Raw genomic sequence first — 24,430 nt, forward strand, 5'->3', positions numbered from 1 at the left:
ACGGTTTATAAATGTAAACGGGTACAAGTATTTGGTAAACATGAACCGTCTACAACTGGCAACTCAACTTTCACACAATCCGCGCGGTACGCACATACAAAGTCTACGTGATGTGAATTCTAGATATCCTTTCGTAGGGCTACGGTTCACTTATTGACTAATTCATCAGTAACACGTCACACGTTTCAGACGTCAATCAAAGCCAATGAGACACTTTTCACCGCGCTGTTATCTTTCGTCTTTGGTTTTTCTTAGCGTCATTGTACTGCTAAACCTTGTGCCAGCATGGATTATCAAAAATTGTACGTAACACAATATTATTTTATCATGGCTATTCATTTATTTATTGATGCTTTTCAGAGCAAATGCTAAACAGTTACATTCGGGCGGCTCCTTAGTCAACCATCCTCATTCATTAAGAATCCAGCCATGATTACTATATATTGAGGAGTTTGGGCGAACACAGAAAAAACGTCTACTAGTGCTCGTTTTGTGTTGCAGAGCCACCAAGGCCTCGAGGGCATTCAGGAAGTCTGAACTTAGCACAACCGGATACGTTATGTTGGGTGCGTCATACTTAAGGCTCTTCCTGTTTGTACAGGTGTTTAAAAACTGGCTCTTGAAGGCGCACCACGACATCCACTGAAATCATAAATATATGTAGCACATCAGAAACTTCCGACCGTACGCACGATGACCTCTGACAGACAACCTGGAACCGGTTTGCAGGATAGCAAGGGTCGAATGTGCCTTCGGGATGCACACACACGATTGGAGGTCGCCGTAAGTTCAATCGGCCTCTTGAGTGGAGCAAACACGGCTGTGCATGACGGTGACTGTGCGCTTGTTGGCAAGCCTTTGTCAGAGTGAGTGCTGTACAGTTGTAGAATTACAGTTGTAGAATAACAGTTAGTAATCATAAACTAGTAACTACCGGGTACAGCTGCAAGGTGTTACTTGGCCTACTTTTATCTTTGCTCACTTGTAGGGCTATAATGATAACTACAGCTGCTCGCTACGTTCTATATAACCTGTGTATCAAAATGTACATGTCTATTTGCTAAAGACTCGTCTTACATCTGTGTCTTTCTAAGTTTAGCGAATTCCATCTGCCTTCTTGGTTTGTATTGTCTGCTTACCACCAGAGACTACCATGTCATCACCCTTTGTTTTGATAAGTAAGCAGAGATGGCAGACTTAGCCCCAAACCCGTACTTATTTGCGACCTTTCCGGTCCAACAGACAAGACATTGTAGCACTTTGGATGTATGCCAAGTTGCATCACGTATTGGGAAACACACACACACATACACACACACACACACACACACACACACACACACACACACACACACACACATGAAACGCACACGAAACAAACACACACACGCACATACACATATGAATTGCACACGAAACACACACACACACACTGACACACACACACACACACACACACACATGAAAGCGGCACACGAAACACACACACACACACATGAAACGCACACGAAACACACACACACACACACACACACACACACACACACACACACACACACACACAGGATGGTAACGCCAGACAACTGAGAGGCCAGCCAAAAACAATACGTCACTTCCGGATTCCAATCACAGGTGGTTTTAAATAGAGTGTCTATGATCTATGTTGCTCCCATGCTGTAATTACTTCATTGCTGTTCAACACAGGAAGGACTGGACTGTCAACACGCAACTGAAAGAATGGCAAAGGCACGGTTTACTGATAAGCCACCTGATGGCGGATGGGGCTGGATGGTGGTGGTCGGCACTTTCGTCATACATGTCGTGGTGGTCGGTTCTGCCAAGTCCTTCGGAGTGTTCTTCGCAGAGTTCCGGGAGGTTTTCCAGGAGAGTGCCGCAGTGACTTCCTTCATCGGTTCCATCCTAGGAGCTGTTTTGTTGATGTGTTGTGAGTAATGCTGCACGACCGTATTGTAGCCAGGCCTCTGAGCTTTCAGTATCTACTAGTATGTTGTAAGTAATGTTGATAGACTGCAACCGTAGTACAGCCAGGCCTTGGAGATTGAGTATCTTTTATATAAAGCTTACGGTCTGGACAAGGTTATTATCAATAACTCGACGCTTCTGTCTCGTTCATGCTTCGAATTTGATGTTTGTCACGGTGATTATTGCATATATTGAAATAGAAGATGACAATGACCAAATATGCCATCAATTATGGTCATACTCATGTCCATTGCAACAATGTCAATGTTAATAGAAAAAGGCTGTGAGAGGTAATACACATTGCAGAAGAGAACAATGCTTTAAGTGCTCCTAGTAATGCTTCAAGCTGCTATCAATCAATCAATCAATCCATCAGCAATAAATGACGATGATGTTTTACCTTCCAGCTCCCTTCGCCGGTGCCCTGAGTAACCTGACCAGCTGCCGTACTGTGATCATTGCAGGAGGCGTCATTTCTGCCGTGGGACTTGTCGTCAGCTTCTTCGCACAGACGATGATACACCTGTTCTTCAGTGTGGGTATCTTAACAGGTCGGTGTTCGTTGCTTGTTTTCTTCTTTTTCAATCTTTGGCAAGTTTTTGCCACTGCATAGAAAATGATAGTATTTAGATATGTATACTCTTTTTGATGAGCGAGACTACAATATTTCTATTCAGCACATTTATCAGAATTAAAAAAAAATGTCCACGATAGCTTAACATAATCTAATCCCACATCTAGCTCCTAATGATTTGGTTAATCGTTGTTATCTTCCTCAGGGTTGGGTCTGTGTCTGATGTACTCTCCAAGCCTGGCTATGATTGGACGCTACTTCGACAAGCGGCACGCCACAGCCAATGGGATCGCAGTTTGTGGAGCAGGTGTCGGCATCTTTGCTCTTCCTCCACTTTTCCAGTTCCTTATTGATGAGTTCGGGTGGAGAGGGTCTCTTGTAATCGTCGGAGGTTTACTGCTCAATGGCTGTGTTTGTGGTGCCCTGATGCGGCCCATTCAACTAAAGGAACAGCAAGTCGAAAGAGAAGCACAGAGTGATGCTGATCGAAAAAGAACCCTCGTTTCTATTGGTCAGAAAATTATGGAAACATTTGACGTCACTTTACTGAAACACCGCTTTTTCCTTGTTTACTGTGTGTCGTTATTTGGAACCTCGCTGGGCAACTCCATGATTTTTGTACACCTTGTAGCCCATGCTCAAAATATCGGAGTAGAGAAGACTCCAGCCGCTTTTCTACTGTCTATCATGGGAATCTCAGAGGCGGTCTCCAGACTGATAAACGGTTGGCTGTCGGACAGAAGAAAGATCAGTAAGGTCTATTATTACATGATAGGCATTGCAGGACTTGCCATATCTAATATCGCCATACCGTTCGGGAGAACCTACACAGGCCTTGTGATTTGCATGGTGTTCTACGGATTGTTTTCTGGCATTTTCTACCCACTCATTGCTGTTTTGGTGCGAAAATACAGCGGAGTGTCCCGTATTTCCGGTGGGCTTGGGTGGGCCTTTGTCTTCCAGGGTGCCGCCTTCCTTCTTGGACCACCCGTTGCGGGTAAGCAGTCAATGAAGAAGAAAGTTCTGTTAGAAATAGTCCTTGTTTCTTTGCTATTAGAATTGGTATATGTAGATTTGAATGGTTACCTAGAATTGTTGATTTCCCCATGCATTACACCTTGTATAATTGATTGTTGCACAATAAAGTTTATATTCATAATATATCATATGATGTTCATGTCTTAAGGGTAAGTACTAGTTGTTGGGCCCTGATATACGTACAGGGTGCAGCTCTCAACCCTCAAGTTTGAGTATCTAACACGTGTCCATGTTTTCCATCGCCCAGGTTGGCTGTATGATGCAACTGGAAACTACGACATGTCTTTCTTCTCGGCTGCCATCTTTATTTTCGTGTCAGTGATCGTGCTTCTCCTCAACCCGTGTTCAACGACCAGACGGACACTTGGCCCTGGTACCGGTGAACTCCCGGACCGGTGCGACGGAATAGTTATACTTAGCCGCATGCCGCGGGATACCAGCAGTGATGCTGGCCAAAGTAATCCGGGTTTTCCAGGGTGAACTGTACTCCTCTGTGTATAGAAGACAAGATTGAATGCAAACACCGAGAAACGCTGTGGATTAGATACCTTAAATGTTAATATGTTAAATGTTAACTTTTTAACAAAGGATTCGACACAGTTTGCATCAAGGAGAAAATGACATATGCATTAAACTCGATACGCTGAGAAAACTTAGCAGACTTAACTGTGTATTTGGTTACATGTTGCAGTTATGTACGTCTATCAACAAAACTGAATGTTCACATGATGTACATACATTGTTGGATTCGACATATTTTGACCCAAGTAGAAACATGCATGCCTTTGTAAGTGGTAGATTTACGGCGGTCAAAGTATCACAGGCTGATTTCGAGGGAGAAATATACTCGTACTTAGACGAAGCATGTAAAGCCCTGAATATCACCCATGTTTAATATCAAGCACGTCCCAATACCGGTGCAGTATATACACGTACATATCTTGCTTAAACCTATGACCAAACGGCGACAATAAAACGAGAATTTGGATTTATTTCAAGGGATTTTGTCTTCTGTTTTGGAGGGAAATAATAATTGAAGAATCTCACTCTGATTTGCCTTGATCTGGCCTTGATGAAAAGACATACAGCTAGGGCTACTCAATCAGCCGGAGGCTATCATAAAGAGTTAGCCCTGGTAACTGGACAGCATAGAAACTCAATAAACAATACAAACGGTTACAATGCACAGTTAAATGCGTTGACAGTTTTTAAGTAGGTTACACAAATTATGGAGAACAGTGAATTCTTTTAGACACTGAGAGATAAAAAAACAAACGTTACAAGGCTGTCTAAAAGCTATTTGGCTTGATCTGTATATATATACGCTATGTACAATATCAAGGCAGTACGTTCAGTACGTACAGTGTTTGTTATCAAGCGATAGGTGCTAATATAACTCAGACCATATATATATAGAATACAACACGTAGGCCGGAGGGCGATCCGACCCGCGGGAGGGCTGGGACCGAGGGTGATGCGGAATACACCGTGTTGTATCTTATTTATGTCATACTCACCCGAGAAAACACACATTTCAATACGGAATGCACCAGAAGTTGAGGGAGTTTTGTGTCCTTGAACAAAAAACTGTAACAACACTGATTCCAACCTCCGAATCCGGTATTTGAATTTTCGACGGCGGCGCAACCGGCGCGCTCGAAATGCATTCTAAATATTCAATGGAAGCCCGTGTGATACGGAAAATCATGTCATGCCTGGGCCTGATACGGGTGTTCCGGACCATGTGATAAGTATCCGGATCACATGGGGTTCGAGAGTGTTATCACACAGGCTTCCATAGAAAATTTCGAACGCATTTCGAGCGCGCTGGTTGCGCCGCCGTCGGAAATTCGAACGCCGGATTCGGAGATTGGAATCAATGTTGCTACAGTTTTTTGTTCGAGGACACAAAACCCCCTCAACTTCTGGCGCATTCCGCATTGAAATGTGTGTTTTCTCGGGTGGGTATGACCAAGGTATGACATAAATAAAATACAACACGTCGTATTCCGAATCACCGTCGGTCCCAGCCCTGCCGCGGGTCGGATCTACGGCCGGAGGGCGATCCGACCCGCGGTCGGGCTGGTACCTCGGGTGATACGGAATAGCCCGTGTTGTATTCTATATTTATCACACGGTCCGGAACACCCGTATCGAACGTTTTGGCGGCCCAGGTATGACATAAATATAGAATACAACACGGGGTATTCCGTATCACCCGAGGTACCAGCCCGACGGCGGGTAGGATCGCCCGAGGCATAATGATAGCTAAGCCAGGTATGACATAAAGGCTCTTATTACCATTGGGCCGGTACGCGGGAAGTCATGTACAATGGAACCACGTGACACGCGTCCAGCAAAGTGTTACAACAGACAGCAGTATAGCCTGACTAAATCCCGCCCCTACCAGCCCATCAGACTGACCAGCATTCGCGGGAGAGGCCAATTCAAAGATAGCTGACCTGGCAGCGAGAGATTGTATAACACAGGCGTACGACAGGTGAGATTAGCAAATTTGGTGCATCACCAAGAACAGCCGTAAACATATACCGAGCTGTATATATAGGTGAGTCTGTTGTGCCCTACTGCGGCATCAAGACCTAGAATTAGCTATAGACACAGCGCCAGTCGCAAGGTTTAAAGCATTTGTATGTTATAATGCATAGACTTTTTGTGAAGATTTGATTCAGTGAAGTGAGAAGAGTTCTAGGATCAGTGTATTGATACGGATACGACCTACGTCATAGAACTAGTATAGTATATTATGGGCAGATGTTAGCTCAGAACACAATGCATGGTCTCAGAACATACTACCTCGAATACAAACAAATGATCTCTCTGTTGGTGGCATTTGATATAAGTCACTGGTGATGTTGTGTTTTTTTAATGATCTTCATGTCTATAACTTTCCAGCAATAAGTGATTTGGAACGATGTCTAAATGTAAAACTTAACGACACTTCGCATTGATTATAGAACTGTGGCGTGAAACCAAACGTCAATCAAATAATTCTGGGTCATTCTGTACAGGGCTTGGTAGGGTCAAAGGGCAACATGTATCCCGGGGATAGTAACAGCTACCTGGAAAAGTCTCCCATAGTTGTCTGGCATATAGCACATCCTATGTGTCTGAGCGGTTGGACGGGTTTAGGCTTTATGATTAAGTACATAAATCATGTCATATTATAAGACTGATAAGACTAGATCTGGTACTAGGGGTGACCAATAAGTGCTGGGAATCACCAATGAATAAGGTGCACAACTCAAATTCCGGGGCATAATTAAGAAGAAAGTCTTTTATTAATTTGTAGCAAAATTTAGAGAAGCACACACACACACACACACACACATAGCGATCCTTACTTTAAAGGCGACACGTTCATGACGTTTGGAGAGATCTAGAGATAGGAAGAAAAACAGTCGACAATTGAGCTGGCCATGTGACCTGAGGTGTTCGGGCCAACTTGTTCGGCTGAAAGTTAGATTTCCACTTCTTCTAGTAGAGATATGAATGGAATCCTTATTAGACATTTTGACAATAATGTCCGCGAAGATTTCATGGCATGAGGAACTCGACCCAAACAGCTCTGATCACAGTTCATCCTTGTTTCCTTGTTTTTCTCGCCACTTGCCTACTGATTTTCAAAAGGACGTCGACTGGAAAGTAATGACCACAATGATTTCAAATTTGGTGGATGTTGATTTATTATGCCACAAACTTACAGTTGTGCATCTTATTTCCTGGTGAGGCCCATATCCAGAAGTTATTGACCCCCTCTTACCTTACAAAACTTAGTGTTACCGCATCTATTAAAGATGAATAGGAAAATTGAGATATTGTCGAGCCTTCCCGGTAACGTTACATGTTATCACCGTAGAGTGGTCTCCAGATCATGCAAAACAACCTACGGTACTTGCAAGAACTAGTCATCAAGGTTCACAGACCGTTTACGGTAAAGCTTTAAGGATCGGCAGTCTGCAGTTTGCAAGGTTGCTATATCTGAGGTGGTAGGAAAATGCATTATTATGCCTTTTCCCATATGGTGTGCACCATGCAATAGCTAACATACTGTATGTAAATGTAAATATATCTAAAGCTTTATGAACAGGTATAGTCGATCTCAACAAAAGTGCATGGCCATGTCTGATAAACAACTGTCGGCCAGTGTGACGAAACATGCTATTTTTGTCATTCCAGAACAAGAATCTTTCACTGTCTTTCTGCCGAAATGAGCGAGGATAGAAACTTGAGAAAGATGCCGTCTGTGGATGAGCCTCCAGACGGCGGCTGGGGATGGATGGTGGTGTTGAGCACATTCCTCTTACACGTCATCGCTATAGGAGCGTACGGGTCCGTCGGAGTGTTCTACGCGGAGTTCCGAGAGGTTTTCCACGAAAGCGCGGGAACTACGTCCTTTATCAGTTCTGTCTTCATAGCTACTCAACTAATGTGCTGTGAGCATAACATATACTTTGAAATGTCTAATTATGAAAAAAAGGTGAACCTTTTGCACCACAAAAACCGGACTTTACCGAATGAGCGGATACGAGGATACGAGGGCTTATCAATAGGTTCTCGGTCTTACCCGGAAATAAGATATACATGATATATATGATGAAGTATTCTATCAACATCCACCCAATTTGAAAAACAATTGTGGTTATCACTCTCCAGTCGACTTTTTTTTTAAATCAGTAGGTAAGTAGCGAGAAAAACAAGGGTAAACTGTGATTAGAGCTGTTTGGGTCGAGTTCCTCGTGCCTTGAAATCTGCGAATATATTTTCAAAAGTTTCATGAGGATTTCCTCCTTATTTCAACTAGAAAGAAGTGGGTATCTGATTTTAGCAGAGCAACCCGCCCACCTGAAATCACAGCTCTATTTTCCATGTTCTTTCCTTTTATCTCACCTGACGTTACTGGATGTCGCCTGCAAAGTAATGATCGCAATGATTTGCATTGACATTCATAAAAGACTTATTTCTGCGTGAGGCCGAGAACTTATTGATCAGCCCTCGTAGCTGAGGACCCTATTTCATCATCAGCCATCAGGTTCTCAGTTCTAAAGAATTTTAATCCCAGTGATATATAACCAATCTAAAAACCTGTTGATGGAAACGCATCTACTTTTTTTTAGCTCCCATCGCCAGTGCCCTGAGTAACCTGACCAGCTGTCGTACCGTCGCCATGGCAGGAAGCGTCATTGCTGCCGTGGGACTCGGGGTCAGCTTCTTCGCACAGAACGTCGTGCACCTGATCATCACCATTGGGCTGATAACAGGTCTGTATTTGAGTATTGTCTCAATACTTTGGCCTCAATGAAATCGATAAATTGTGGGATGTACAACTATTGAGGGATAAACATTTGGAGATGGTCAAACGAGGCTTTCTCCAATCAGGTGCCTGAAGACAATATAGTAGCCAGGTGACCATCCTCAGCTAAACGTTACTCCTTGCCTTTAAGGATCTACTGGAAAATTATGACAGCTACTGATAATTATGCAAAAGATCTTGAAGCAATTCGATAGATTTTGTTAAAGCTCAGACGTTTCTGGTGGCATTCACTCTCGTCAGTGACCTGATTAGGATCTGAGTCATTACAACAAAAAAGGAAATTAAACAAACAATTGATCACAAAACGGAAACAACCAAAAACAAGCGATGAAAACAGCTTTTAATCGGTCGCGTTTCTTCCAGGATTTGGGATTTCTCTGATGTACGTCCCAAGTCTGGCAATGGTCGGGAAATACTTCCACAAGCGGCACGCCACAGCAAACGGGATCGCGATCAGTGGGGCCGGGGTCAGTATGCTGGTCCTTTCGCCGCTCTTCCAATTCCTTATCGATGAGTTCAGGTGGAATGGTGCTCTCCTGATTTTCGGCGGCGTGATGCTAAATGGCTGCGCCTGTGGCGCCTTACTGAGACCCTTACATATTAGAAAAGCCCACAAAGAGGAAGAAGCCGAAAATAAAGACAATGAGGAGGCCACAGATTCTTCAAAGACTTGCAAAGTCATTCCATCATGTCAAACCTTTTTGGAAATGTTTGACGTGACTTTATTAAAAAACCGACCTTTCCTTGTCTACAGCCTGTCCCTGTTTACATTATCGTTGGGCAATTCAATTATTTATGTGCACTTGGTAGCCCACGCCCAAGCTCTAGGGGTGGGGAAAACGCAAGCCGCATTTCTTCCGTCCATAATGGGCATCGTCGAAACCGTCGTAAGGCCGATAAACGGGTGGCTATCAGACAGAGTACCAGTCAGAAAACTGTACTATTACATGGCAGGTTCTATTGGTCTGGGAATATGCAATATCGCCATACCACAGTCGCGGACATACGCGGCCCTGGTGGCGTGCATGGTGTTCTATGGGATTTCTATGGGTACCTTCTACCCACTGATTGCGGTCCTTGTACGGAAATACAGCGGCGCTTCCAGGATTTCCGGCGGGCTTGGGTGGGCGTTCGTCTTCCAGGGTGCCGCCTATCTGCTGGGACAACCCATAGCAGGTATAAAGCATCGGCCTGATCACGGATCCCATTGCATGCTGGGAGCACGCGGGGCACTGTGGGGAGCGGAGGGGCAGATCTATCATTACCATGACAACGCTATATGCCTTGCAAGCGTGCTACGTCCAGTCCATCTTGCCAGTGGTAATGGTTTGCTCCATGAGCTACCCATAGTGCCCCGTGTCTCCCAGCATGCAGTAGGATCCGTGAAATGGTCTATGAAGAAAATAATAAGATAAAGCAAGGAGGTTGGATAAAGGGATGAACTGAAAGACAAAATACAGGAAATCTGAAATTGTAGCTATTGTTAGTGATTATATTACTGTTTCTGGATTTCACTAAATACGCCGGATTCATGCATCAATTTATATTTCAAGTTGATGGCAAAACTGGACCTTAACGCCTTACAAAATCTTCCCCTTCAGGCTGGCTGTATGACGCAACCGGAAACTACGACATGTCCTTTTATGCAGCCGCGACCTTCATCTTCGCCTCCGTGGTCGTTCTTCTCCTCCTCGTACCGAGGAAAGGGGGGAAATGGGCGCTGGAGTCCGACAAGCCTGCTTCTGACGTCCCACACGAGTGTGACGAAGTGATGGGACTTAACGGACTTCCAGCTAGACAACTTCTTGTCGATAATGGCACTACTGAAACCCTATTGACCTGTGAACTATTGACCTGTGTGTAACGGACATTTCGAAATCAAGAAAACGACCCATGATGCCTAGACCAAAACCGTTGAGATTACCAGAAGAGCAGAACCAAACTTCCAAGCAGTGAAGAAAATGAGGATAGAGCATGCGCAGTATGGAGAGCGTTCATATCGAGGCTGACAATTTGCAGGCCGTTCATTGGCCTATAGCTCAATGCGTCAGGGTGAGAAGGTGAGAAGCGCGTGGACTGATGATGATGATAGATCTTGTAGTCTTCGAGATATAACCAAAATGTACACAATTACTAGTTATGTACGTTTATAAATAAAACTGGATATTCAGATGATGTACATACATTGTTGGATTCGACACATTTTGACGCAAGGAGAAATATGCATGCCTTCATGATAAGGGGCAGATTGAAGACGGTCAAAGTATCGCAGGATTTCGAGGGATAAATGTATTCGCACTTAGAGGAAACACGTACAGCCCCGAATATCATAATAATGCTATCAAGCACATCCCAATACGGGTTCAGTACATACTTGTTTACATCTACGACCAAAATTGCGACAATAAAACATAAATTTGAATTTATTTCAAGGCATTTTGTCTTCTGTTAAGGAAGGAAATGCTAACTGAAGAATCTCACTCTTTATCTCCATGAAAAATGGAGATATAGTTTTGGGTGTGTCTGTGTGTCTGTCTGTTTGTTTGTGTTTCCGGACCACTGTAGTCAGCATAACTCAAGAACCTCTTGATGAATTACGATGATATTTGGTATGTGGGCAGGTGTTGTGAAGCCGAAATTCAAGGTCAATTTTGGGCCCCCTGGTATATGACCTTGGTACTGCAGCAGAAATTCCATTTTTGTATCTCTTGACCTGAACGTGCTATGGTCTTGATTTTTTGGTGGCAGATAGCTTGTGGTGTAATGAAGACGTGGTGTGGGTTTGGGCCCCCTAGCAGCTTGCTCTGGAACTACAGAGGCGTTATCGTGAAAATCTTCTAAGGGAAATAACTGAACAAAGGAACGATGGATTTCCATGATATTTAGTATACAGGTAGCTTAGACAGAGATGTACACAATAAAGTGCAAATTATGTTAATTAGCACTTAATTTGCATAACTAATGAGGTAAATGTGTATTTGCAGTGTTTTCCATTATCAGACTCAAATACATGTAACATATGTAGTTTATGGAAAGTGGATCATCAACAGATACCAATTATGCAAATAAATTCCTAATTTGCATAATTTTTAGAAAACACCATATCTCATCTTATTGGAAAATTGTAGGACTGTCAATATGATACTTAGTATGCAGGTAGCTTAGACAGAGATATACATAATGAAGTGCAAATTATGCTAATTGGGACTTAATTTGCATAGATAATGAGCAAAATCTACATTTGCAGTGTTTTCCTTTATCAGACTCAAAGACATGTAACATGTGTAGTTTATGGAAAGTGGAGCATCAACAGATACGGATTATGCAAATAAATTCCAAATTTGCATAATTAATGCAAAACATCATAATTCATCTAATTGGAAAATTACAGGACTGTCAATATTGCAACATGTTTAAGTTAGATAAAGGTGTTTATGACCAAGCATATATTATGCAAAAGTCATTTGCATGAATAGAATTGTTCATGGAGATATGAGGTCGTGGAACTCTTGTTTGAATTGATTTGGCTGCCTAAAAAGAAATACGCATATACAGTCAGGGCTATTCGACCAGCCGGAGGCTATCATAAAGAGCTAGCCCTGGTAACTGGACAACATGCAAATGCTATAAACAATACAAACGGTAACAATGCACTGTTAAATGCGTTTACAGGGAGTTTTTAAGTAGGTTATACAAATCATTCAGAGCAAGAAGTTCTAAGTTAGATACGGAGACGGTCTTGGTTTCTAACTTAACAAGCCGCCAAGCGTAATATCTGTGATAAAAAGAAACGCTGCAAGGCTGCCTAAAATCGTTTTGGAACGATCACTATGTATATACGCTATGTACAATATCAAGGTAGTCCGTTCAGAACGTACAGAGTGTTTGTTATCAATCGATAGGTTCTCATATAACTCACATAGGCTCTTCTTATTACTCGGCCAACGAAGTTCGGCAAGAGAATAACAAGGCTAGACATGCACACAGGTTGCTGACCTCCCGTCACCAGCGATGCGGAAAGCCAGGTACAATGGAACCCCGTGACACTTGACCCGGCAGCAAAGTACAGCCTGACTAATATATCTCGCTCCTAGCAGCCCACCAGACTGAACATGAACGACCTTCCCCTTCTGGGGAGGGGCCAATCTGCTCTACTCTACTCTTTTGATAGCTTTTTGATTGATTGGGTGGGCTGACTACCGCCCCTTCATGATCACAGCCAGGGGCTGAATTGCGAGGAGCTAACAATTGGCGGGGCTAGATCGCAAGGGTCTGGAGTGGCTGCCATTCGGCGCGCAGGTGACCTTGATACGGCAATTGCCCAAGTGCGGCAGTAGGACTGTAGGTCTTGAACCACTCGCACCGAGAGGGACCCCTGCTGCCCTGGTAGCGAGAGACTGTGTAACACAGGCTACTACAACAGGTGAAATCCGAGCAAATTTGGTGCGATAACAACGCCGAGAAGAACAACTGTTCACATACACCTAGCAAGAGCAGTGCCTGTATACAAGGTGAGTCTATCGTGTGACTATCAATGTCACGGCTTCAAGACCTAGACACCGTACCAGTCTCAATGTTCACAGTATTGTATGTGACAAAGTATTGTATGTGCCACAGTATCGTATGTGCCACATGTATTGTATGTGACACTGCATCGTATGTGATACAGTGTTGTATGTGACACACTATTACATATGACACAGTATTACATATGACAGTGTTGTATGTGACACAGTACTGTATATGACACAGTATATACTGAATGTGATAAACCATGGACCTATTGTGAAGATGTATGACTCAAGTTTGGTCAAAACGAGTTTCAACGTGTTCACGTAGTGTTATTACGAATACACCCTACGACATGGGTAAACTAGTGTGGTACAGTCGCGTATGGACAAGCTGTGTCAAAGAACATTGGAGTGGTCTCAGAACAGGTTGACTCAGACATAAGCTGATCGATCTTTAGGCATTTGATTAGTATGACGTTTTCTTGATGTTGTAAAATTTCTTATGATATTCATGTCTATGATTTTCGAGTACTAGTATCAAATGGGATTTGGAATGATACATTATGCTAAATGTAAAACAAACCCACACAAACGCATAAACTATCGTACTGCACAACGTTAACATGAAATCAAGTCCGTACATCGAACAATTCGGGGTCATTCTGTTGTTTGTACAGGTCTTCGTAGGTCATGAAATATGATAGGGTGAAAGGTAACATGTATCCTCGGGGAAGGTAACAACTACATGTTACCCTCCCATAGTTATCTAACACTGAAGTTTAGTACATTAATTAGATGTTTATAAAGGGCGTCTGGCATTTGTGGCATCGATAGATTCAGTCGTCAAGTACACAAACTATGCAGATTGTATACTAGTAGGTCTGAAATGTAAAAAATCGAACGATATAGCCTTCAGTAGCACCTCGTTTAGGCTTCCGAGACAATTGGGAAACGCTCAAACCTTGCCAGTAACATTTACAAGCTATGAATTTGGAGGGGTTGACAAATAGAATGCAATACAACAACCTAATACGGACCAGTCAGCAAAGTCAGAGTTCACACGTGACTGTTTACAGTAAAGGTGAAAATGACTCCGCGAGGATCAGGTGTCAAGACAATCCGCAGTTGTTTGTCAATGGTATGACACTGCAGGTTTGCTAAATCTGAGTTGATATGAAACATGTATGGTGGTGCTTTTGCCTTTAAATGGTTGTGCAACAGTTATGTACGCAATTGTAAAAATATCTAAAGCAAGAATCATGAACGTGTAGCCCTCGGCAGAAGTGGCATGTATAATGAACAAGGTAAACTCTTGGCCAGATGCCAAGAATCCTACAAACTGTACGCATGTGCTATATATGACTTCGGGATTTGCTTCACCATATATGACCCCTGGTTTGTGACCATTTGGGACTCTCGGGTATAATGTTTAACATGGTAAAAACATACATTATATTACACGCATATATGAATATAATAACATGTATATAAATATTAAAAGTATTTGGTGCTCTAGTCGTGTGGCCTATCTTCCATGTCAGGTGACGAAAAACCTTAAATTGTTTCATTTATGAAAAAGAATCTGTCGTGTTATTTCAGCAAGGGCAGAAACTTGAGAAAGATGTCGTCTGTGGATGAGCCGCCAGACGGAGGCTGGGGGTGGATGGTGGTGTTGAGCACATTTCTAGTACACGTCTTCGCTGTAGGAGCGTTCACGTCCATTGGAGTGTTCTACGCGGAGTTCCGAGAAGTTTTCAAAGAAAGCGCGGGAAGCACGTCCTTTATCAGCTCCGTCTTCATAGCTACTATGTTGATGTGCTGTGAGTATAACCTTTTGTTCTTTAAAATATCTCATAATCGAAAATGTCAAACTATTTTCCAATACAAATATTGCTGTAAATATCAATGGCGGAAGTTATTTCACATTATGTGGAAATACGAGATATACACCGGGTGTACTTTATTGTTCAACTGTTGTGCCAGGCACAATTTATGAAATGTTTTGTAGAGTTTACCCAAGATACCAAGGACTTTATTCAGGATCCTATATAATGTCCTTGAAGATACAAGGTATTTTACATGTCTAGAATACTTCGCCACTATATCTGGCTAGTGTACGTGTATTCTACAACCAAGATTATAAACCATAGAACTCCTCTACTTTACACAGCTCCCATCGCCAGTGCCCTGAGCAACCTGACCAGCTGCCGTGCCGTCGCCATGGCTGGAGGCATCATTTCTGCCGTGGGACTCGGGGTCAGCTTCTTTGCACAGAACATCGTACACCTGATCATCACCATTGGGCTGATAACAGGTCTGTATATAAGGCCGCTGTCTATAGACTATGAAATGCATGTGCAATTACGTACGAATCAGCGCGACAAATTGGACCAAGAAGTATGTTCAAGTCCGTACCAGACTGCTTGGGAAGTTGTCACAGTGATCATATAATATCATTTTATGGCCATGAGTGGAGCAGTATGCTATGCTGTTCCAAACTGAGAAAAACGTCGTCTGTGACAAGCTGACATATAGATACATTTAAACCATGTATTCATTGCTTTCTCCTTTTTTTCTTCATACATCTTTATTCGAGAATACATGAGTACATTGCACAACAGCACTTTTACAGTTTCTTCGCGTTTCTTGTAGGGTTCGGGATGTCTCTGATGTACTCCCCAAGTATGGCAATGATCGGGAAATACTTCCACAAGCGGCACGCCACAGCAAATGGGATCGCGATCAGTGGGACCGGGGTCAGTATGTTGGTCCTTTCGCCGCTCTTCCAGCTCCTTATCGATGAGTTCAGGTGGAATGGTGCTCTCCTGATTTTCGGCGGCATGACGCTCAATGGTTGCGTCTTCGGTGCCTTGCTGAGACCCTTACATCTTAAAGATGCTGGGAAAGACAAAGAAGCGGAAGACGAAGAGGTCGCAGATTCATCAAGAACGTGCAAAGTCATCGTTCCTTTCTGTCAAAAAGTTTTGGAAATGTTTGACGTCACTTTATTGAAAACCCCACCTTTCCTTATCTACAGCCTGTCCCTGTTCTTGTTAATGTTGGGTTATTCCATGATATTCGTGCACCTAGTAGCCCACGCCCAAGCTCTTGGAGTGGAGAAAACACAAGCCGCATTCCTCCCGTCCATTATGGGCATCGTCGCAGCTGTCGTAAGACCGATAAACGGGTGGCTGTCAGACAGACTGCCGGTCAGAAAACTGTACTATTACATGGCAGGTTCTATCGGTCTGGGAATATGCAATATCGCCATACCACACTCGCGGACATACGTGGCGCTCGTGGTGTGCATGGTGTTCTACGGAGTTACTTCTGGTGCTTTCGACCCACTGATTGCGGTCCTTGCACGGAAATACAGCGGCGGTTTTAGGGTTTCCGGCGGGCTTGGGTGGGCGTTCGTCTTCCAGGGTGCCGCATTTCTGCTGGGACAACCCATAGCAGGTATAAAGCTAAATAAATATAGGAAATCGTAAATTAGTAGCTAATGTCATCTTTGATGTTACTGTTTTTAGATTTCACTAAGTACGCGGGTTTCATGCATAAAATCTCATCTTGGTCTTTCCATTTTATGTGACTGTAGATCTAGACAGCAACATTTGACGCATGAACATTTTACACAATCTTCTTCTCCTACAGGTTGGCTGTATGATGCAACCGGAAACTACGACATGTCCTTCTATGCAGCTGCGACCTTCATCTTCGTCTCCGTGGTCATTCTCCTCCTCCTCGTGCCGAGGAAAGGGAGAAGCTGGGCGCTGGAGTCCGGCGAGCCTGCTCCTGACGTCCCACGTGACGAGTGTGACGGGGTGGTGGGACTTCAAGCTAGACAACTACCTGTCACTACCGAAGGCCAAAATAACCCAGTTTTCCAACTTTAGACCTGTGCGTAACGGATATTTTGAGATCAAGCAAACAGCCCATGATGTGTGCAAATGTAGACTTTTCAGTCTATGTAAATGTTTACCTGTACCACTAGTCCAAACCGTTGCATTACCAGAATTGTGGGCTGTATAAGAATTGCGGGCTGTACCTTCTTAAATACATCCTTTCCTACCAGACACATAGCCCGTACTACCCAATAATACAATCATAATGCTAAAAGAATTCACGGGTCGCATTCCGGCATATAATTTTCACGAATATTTTGTGGATTTGGTATGCAAATATAAGGTGAAGCAATAGTATCAATTTTTCTTCATATTTTCTGAAAACATGTGATCAACGTTTTAGGAAGTGTCATATTCGTGTATGTCTTATGAATATAATGTTGCAACTTATTCCAAATTATAACAAGTGTCGGGAACTAAGCCTTAGTTTTATAACTTATCCAAGTACATTAGTATCCAAGTTATACTTTTCATATTTCTTCCATCAAACTTACAGGGGTGACACAAAAATAAACATGGGTTTATTTTGTTTTAACAGCGCGTCGACTGATGATGATGATACTTATGATAGACGTCTACCCTTTGCGAACTTTGCCAAATCAAGTCACAAAGTCAAGCGTAGGTTTTAAATTTGTGTCAGGGAACGTTAGACATGAACGGTATGTACTTTCTGAAAGGTTAGTTCGGTAACGCACAATGATTCGAACCACATTATCATATGTAAGGATATTAACGGCCATTGGCTTCAGAATACCTTCTTTCTAATGCTAACTTGACACGTACTGAAGCCTGGGTAACTCTAGACCGAACAGTGCCAAACATATATCGAGAAGGGGTCGAAGGATCTTCGTGATGTTGGTTTGTAGATAGCTGATACTTGACATAATGAAATACTATTTATGCAAATCAGAAACAGAAGCCTTACAAGGAAAGTTTATAAATCCGCTGCAGCCTTCTTTGCTAAGATAAGACTTTCATACTTTGAACATATTGTGTTATTGGGGTAGACAAGATGATCAACTGATATGACTTATGCTAATGAAGTCTCTCTTGACTGTTTTCCAATTTTGGTATGAGATGTTGATGACTGTAGGAGTTAGATCATAATGGTTAAGATGAAATAGTGCCCCGGCCTTGTAAGACACCAGTGCCGATCCGTTTGTAGAAAACCCGGTTTCTACCGTTGGTGAAACTAGCAAAGGTGAAAAAGACAACACAATGCACCGATTTTATCTAAAGGTTATAAACTTCTTCATACTTCTCACTTCTGCATTCGACATTTGCACCGTTAATTCATAGAAAGCCTGCTAAAGGTTTAGCCATAGCAATAGTAATCTATTCTTCTCAAATATGTTGTGAAAATGTTTAAAAGCATCTGCTATGTACATGTTTGGTCACATTTGCAAGTCTTGTCTAGTGGGCGTGACCAAAAGACCTTGTTAGGTACCAATATTATTCTAACACTACGATTTAGAATTTGATAGTCAGGTGTTTTTGTAGCTATCTAAACAACTAGTCATAGACATAAACGTATTAACAGTTGCTAAACATTCACCACCTTGTAATATGTTACGATTAAGGGGAGGAAATATCTGAGGAATGTTTTCATTGGGACGTAGAAATTCATATCATATTTTATGATTACACAGTTTTTATACGTGTCAAGGTGGGACAATCGGTTTGGTAGGTAATGGACGTGACCAGATTATCCATTACAGTCAGTGCATTTGTTATATCAATTCGGATGAACGTCGCCGTGGAGGCACAGAATTAAAAGAAACGTCCGTTAGGTTATCATGTTGTCATCGGAATAGCTATGACATTGTACAATAAAACCGTATTTCCTTCCAATACGTCGCAGTTGAGTTGGGAGAACTTCAACGTATGTGGCATCATAGTAAAGGTCCCTTTATAAAGTCAAATTATTATTTCTAAATACACGAAAATAAAAATTTCCACCATCTAAGATCTTCATTCATAACCAAACTGTGGTGTTTATCAGGCTCAAATGCCTCCCATGCCAGATGTGTAAGTTCGTAGTTCAATCGTGCCCCTTAATTAAAACAAACAGGTTAGACTCCATTTGATACATGTGTCTTTGTGTGACCTCACGCTAGTCTAGACTGGTCATTATCACTCATGCGTTTAATGTAAAAAAACTAGATTAGGATGCCTTTGTCACGTCCAAGCTGCAGTAAATCACCAACGTCGGATGCTAGGTGTGTGGGTTTTGACTCAGAATTTAGCATAGAGCGTAGGGAAGGCATACATGTATGTAGGCTGTGTTCCAGAATTTTATATCGTCGAGCGTTGTCGAGGCGCCCCCAGGCAGCCCCCCCCCCGTCAAGTCGGTATTCAACATAAAATCAATAGTTTTGACGCAAAACTAGATAGCTGGATCTTGGGTTAATTGTTGACGTCGATCGGGAAGCCTCATGATTTGATGTAATTCGTAATCAGTTCTGAGAATTCAACGTACTTCGTAATCGGCGGCGAAAATTTTGTGTAATTCGTAATTACTACCCCCACGCTGTGCCTTATTAAGAGGTTGTAGAATGCCTCTGCTTTAATGTCAATACTGTTAGGTTTTTAAAAAAGATCAAAGTTTAGAGATAATGAGAAAATTTTGGACGCCTCCATTGCCTTCTCCTCGGAAGCTAAGCCGGTGTTCTTCTGTGAAATCGCATTACACAGTCTACTTCACTCAACAACAAGCTGTGATGTTTATCCATTGCCACTCCCTATGTCGGAGGTGAAATTTCACATTCCCGGATAGATTGACTTACTCTCAAAGCAGAGATTGGTGGGGAAGATCGTTTTATCATAAGCCCCGTTTTTTTGTCCGCTCGCCCCACCAACTTAGGTAACAGAAACTCTCCTGTAACGGCAATGGGATATAGGCTGAGGGTACAATGTAGGTTTCCATGGTCGCAATTCACACCTACACGGCAAGTGAAGTTTGATAAGGCAACGATTAGCTGTTAATAGCCTTTGAGCCCGCGACGTGGAGCAGAGGTTGGTGGGGCGGGGCGAGCGGACAAAAAAAACTGGGCATATGATAAAACGGTGACGATCTTCCCCACCAACCTCTGCTTGGAGAGTAAGCTTGACTCACAATAAGCCCCAGAGCGACCTGACAGGTTCGACTTCATTTCATGAATAAATAATACCGTGGCGGATCATCACTAATAAGATATCTCTAACATTGTCGTCCGATTTGTACCTCACAGGTGGGAATACATTCACTAGCTGTACCAATTATAGAGCTCTGAGGAATCTTTTACAGTAGAAAAATCTATATTACATGTAGATAAATATCATAAGAATAATGTCAGGTCTTGGTGCTATAATCATGTGGTCTGTCTTCTATGTCAGGTGACGAAACACGCTATACTTTTCTAATCTAGGCCATGTTGATTCCATTATATAGATGATCCTCCTCGAAAAAAAGGCTTGGCAAAAAAGATGGAAGTCCCCTTCATTATGGAATCTAAGTGATCAGGAAAGTAAAACAAAAGACTAAACATCCAGAGTATGGTATACCGAAAGATAGATTCTACATATTTGTTCTTTCAACTTTTCTTTGACCTTGGAATTGACTTTAATATTCTACGACATTAGTATCCGTTTTCCGAAATTTTGCTTTTGCAATTTACGGCATATATTTTATCATTTTGCAGGTGCTTTAAAAGATTTACAGTATGGTCAAAGAATTTATTTCGTGGAAATAGACGAAAATATCTGCTCGCGCGGATGCCATACATGTAATCATGTAACATGGCCTTATGAACGAGAATAGTTGTCTTTCTGTAGGAGCAAGGACAGAAACTTGAGAAAGATGCAGTCTGTGAATGAACCACCAGACGGCGGCTGGGGGTGGATGGTGGTGTTAAGCACATTCCTCGTACACGTCTTCGCTCTAGGAGCTGAGAATTGCATGGGAGTGTTCTACGCGGAGTTCCGAGAAGTTTTCCAAGAAAGCGCGGGAAGCACGTCCTTTGTCACTTCTATCTTCGTCGCTACTACAATGATGTGCTGTGAGTACAATATGTACTTCGAAATATCTCATGATCGAAAATGTCAAACCATTTTCCAATTCAAAGATTGCTGCAAATATCACTATGGCTGTGCAGTTGCTGAAGCTGTAGAGTTAGCATTATGTGGAAATGACCGAACATAACAACGGATGTACTTTATTGCCCATCTGCTGTGCAAGATACGATTTATGAAAAGTTTCGTAAAGTATTTCTAAGATACAAGCTATTTCAAACATAAACAATATTAATGGAGAGTGTATTCTACATGCAAGATTATAAACCATAGAACGCTTCGATCGCGACTTGTGAAATAGTCCCCCGGTAGAACTACAAAAGACCGCCCCTTCAGTACGAACTTTTAAAGCAGGAATTTGTGAGATTTTTGTTGTAATTTTAATGATCTGCAAATACCTGTAATTTCTATGATCTCCAATTACTGTTAGAAGTGTGCATACTTTATATTGTTATGCTATTCGTTATGTTGTCGTTGGCATTGGCAATGTATGTACTGTTATGTCAACTGTATTTATTGTGATTTTGGGGGCACATCACTAATTGATTTACTCAATAAACTCAAACTCAACACTCTCGTGCATTTCCAGCTCCCATCGCCAGTGCCCTAAGCAACCTGACCAGCTGTCGTGCCGTTGTCATGGCTGGAGGCATTATTTCTGCCGTGGGACTCGGGGTCAGCTTTTTCGCACAGAACATCATACAGCTGATCATCACCATTGGGTTGATAACAGGTCTGTACATAACCACTGTCTCTAGACTATAAAATGCATATTACAGCATCTGCAATTTCGTACGAATTAACGTTACAAAAGTGCGTATGTTCCAGTCCGTACCAGACTGCTTTGAAATTTGCCACAAGAATTGACCGGCAAATCAGTTACAAGGTTCCCTGTGTAGTTTAGCTCCTTTGCCGGTATATATACGTACTCCTCTTACAAAATTATTCAGCCCATTTTCCCAATTTCTACTATTTTGCAGCAACCCAGGGAGCTGGCTAAGACTATACTTCACTGTTTCGTACACTGATTTCATGGCCAAGAATTGAGCTATGCTGTTCCGACTGAGAAATACGTCGTCGGTGACACAGTGCTCCAACAGACTGGCACATAGATAGCTCTATAACCATGTATTCATTGTTTTCTTCGCGTTTCTTGTAGGTTTTGGGATGTCTCTGATGTACTCACCAAGTGTGGCAATGATCGGGAAATACTTCCACAAGCGACACGCCACAGCCAATGGGATCGCGGTCAGTGGGACCGGAGTCAGTATGTTGGTCATTTCGCCGCTCTTCCAGTTCCTTATCGATGAGTTCAGGTGGAATGGTGCTCTCCTGATTTTCGGCGGCATGGCGCTCAATGGCTGCGTCTTCGGTGCCTTGCTGAGACCCTTAGATCTTAAAGATGCTGGGAAAGGCGAACAAGCCGAAAATGAAGACGAACAGGACGCAGATTCATCGAAAACGTGCAAAGCCATTGTGCCATTCTGTCAAAAAGTTTTAGAAATGTTTGACGTCACTTTATTAAAAAGCCGACTTTTTCTTGTCTACAGCCTGTCCCTGATCGTGTTAATTTTGGGCTATTCGATGATTTACGTGCACCTTGTAGCCCACGCCCAAGCTCTAGGAGTTGAGAAAACGCAAGCCGCATTCCTCCCGTCCATCATGGGCATCGTCGAAGCCGTTGCAAGACCGATAAACGGGTGGTTATCAGACAGAGTACCAGTCAGAAAATTGTACTATTACATGGCAGGTTGTGTCGGTGTGGTTATATGCAACATCGCCATACCACACTCGCACACATACGCGGCCCTCGTGGCGTGCATGGTGTTCTATGGGATTTCCTCCGGTACCTTCTACCCACTGATCGCGGTCCTTGTACGGAAATACAGCGGCGTTTCCAGGATTTCCGGCGGGCTGGGGTGGGCGTTCGCCTTCCAGGGTGTCGCCTATCTGCTGGGACCGCCCATAGCAGGTATAAAGCATCGTTCCGATGGCCGTATCATGGATCCCATTGAATGCTGGGAGACGCGGGGCACTGTGGGGAGCGGAGGGGCAGACTTCATCATTACCATGACAACGCTATATGCCGTGCAAGCGTGCTACGTCCAATCCGGCATCTTGCCCGTGGTAATGGGTTGATCCATGCGCTACCCATAGTGCCCCGCGTCTCCCAGCATGCAGTAGGATCCGTGAAATGGTCTATGAAGAAAATAATAAGATAAAGGGATGAACTGAAAGAAAAACTGGAATGTTAGCTAATGTTATCGATCATATTACTGTTTCTAGATTTCACTAAGTACGCGGGTTCCATTGCATCAAACAGTATATTCATTTTTCAAGTTGATGCGACCGTCGACGGCAACATTGTACCTTCAGCCTGCTTCATGTCTTACACAATCTTCTCCTACAGGCTGGCTGTATGACGCAACCGGAAACTACGACATGTCCTTCTATGCAGCCGCGACCTTCATCTTCGTCTCCGTGGCCATTCTCCTCCTCCTCGTGCCGAGGAAAGGGGGGAAATGGGCGCTGGAGTCCGGCAAGCCTGCTCCTTACGAGTGTGACGAGCTGATCGGACTTCAAGCTAGACAGCTACCTGCCGATAGTGTCACTACTGAAACCCTATTGACCTGTGAACTGTTGACCAGTGTGTAACGGACAATCTGAAATCAGGCAAACACCCCATGCATGATGTGTTTGCAAATGCAGACCTTTCAGTCTACATGTAAACGTTAACCGGTACCACTAGTCCAGACCGTTGCATTTTCAGAATTGTGGGCTGTACAATAATTGTGGGCTGTACCTCCTCAAAAGACATCCTTTCCTATAGCCTACCAGGCGCATTGAGTGTACTACGCGAGACATAATGGAAAGTTACTTCTTTTATTGTGTGGGAGGAGCGAACGGTAAAAGAATGAATGGATCGCATTCCTAGATACATTTTTCACGAACACATTGTGACATTTGGTATGCAAATATAAGGTGAAGCAATGGCATTTTTTCTTAGTATTTTTCAAAATATGTGATATTTGTGATA

The 24,430-nt window shown here is 43.0% G+C and overlaps 2 protein-coding genes across 6 annotated transcripts; both read left to right on the forward strand.

Moving 5' to 3' along the window:
- Positions 1–487: 487 nt before the first annotated feature.
- LOC136422439 (uncharacterized) lies at positions 488–11,353 on the forward strand. Its single transcript, XM_066410211.1, has 10 exons — positions 488–783; positions 1,705–1,945; positions 2,391–2,534; positions 2,763–3,554; positions 3,843–4,073; positions 4,287–4,290; positions 7,793–8,049; positions 8,731–8,874; positions 9,291–10,103; positions 10,529–11,353. The coding sequence occupies exons 1-10, from the start codon at positions 694–696 to the stop codon at positions 10,789–10,791; spliced, it is 2,979 nt and encodes a 992-aa protein (XP_066266308.1). The 5' UTR covers positions 488–693; the 3' UTR covers positions 10,792–11,353.
- A 1,559-nt stretch (positions 11,354–12,912) lies between these two features.
- On the forward strand, positions 12,913–24,389 carry LOC136422909 (monocarboxylate transporter 13-like). Of its 5 annotated transcripts, none has more exons than XM_066410834.1 (5): positions 12,913–13,438; positions 15,038–15,258; positions 21,983–22,126; positions 22,553–23,365; positions 23,804–24,389. In XM_066410834.1, the coding sequence occupies exons 2-5, from the start codon at positions 15,060–15,062 to the stop codon at positions 24,046–24,048; spliced, it is 1,401 nt and encodes a 466-aa protein (XP_066266931.1). In that variant the 5' UTR covers positions 12,913–13,438; positions 15,038–15,059; the 3' UTR covers positions 24,049–24,389. The 5 variants fall into 5 exon arrangements, with proteins under 5 accessions (XP_066266931.1, XP_066266933.1, XP_066266935.1 ...); XM_066410836.1 differs by lacking the exons at positions 21,983–22,126; positions 22,553–23,365 and adding exons at positions 15,609–15,752; positions 16,091–16,897 and having other exon boundaries at positions 12,962–13,438; XM_066410838.1 differs by lacking the exons at positions 21,983–22,126; positions 22,553–23,365; positions 23,804–24,389 and adding exons at positions 15,609–15,752; positions 16,091–16,897; positions 17,093–19,427 and having other exon boundaries at positions 12,964–13,438.
- The last annotated feature ends 41 nt before the right edge of the window (positions 24,390–24,430 follow it).

Source organism: Branchiostoma lanceolatum, chromosome 17, assembly GCF_035083965.1.
Source record: "Branchiostoma lanceolatum isolate klBraLanc5 chromosome 17, klBraLanc5.hap2, whole genome shotgun sequence".
Taxonomy (NCBI): domain Eukaryota; kingdom Metazoa; phylum Chordata; class Leptocardii; order Amphioxiformes; family Branchiostomatidae; genus Branchiostoma; species Branchiostoma lanceolatum.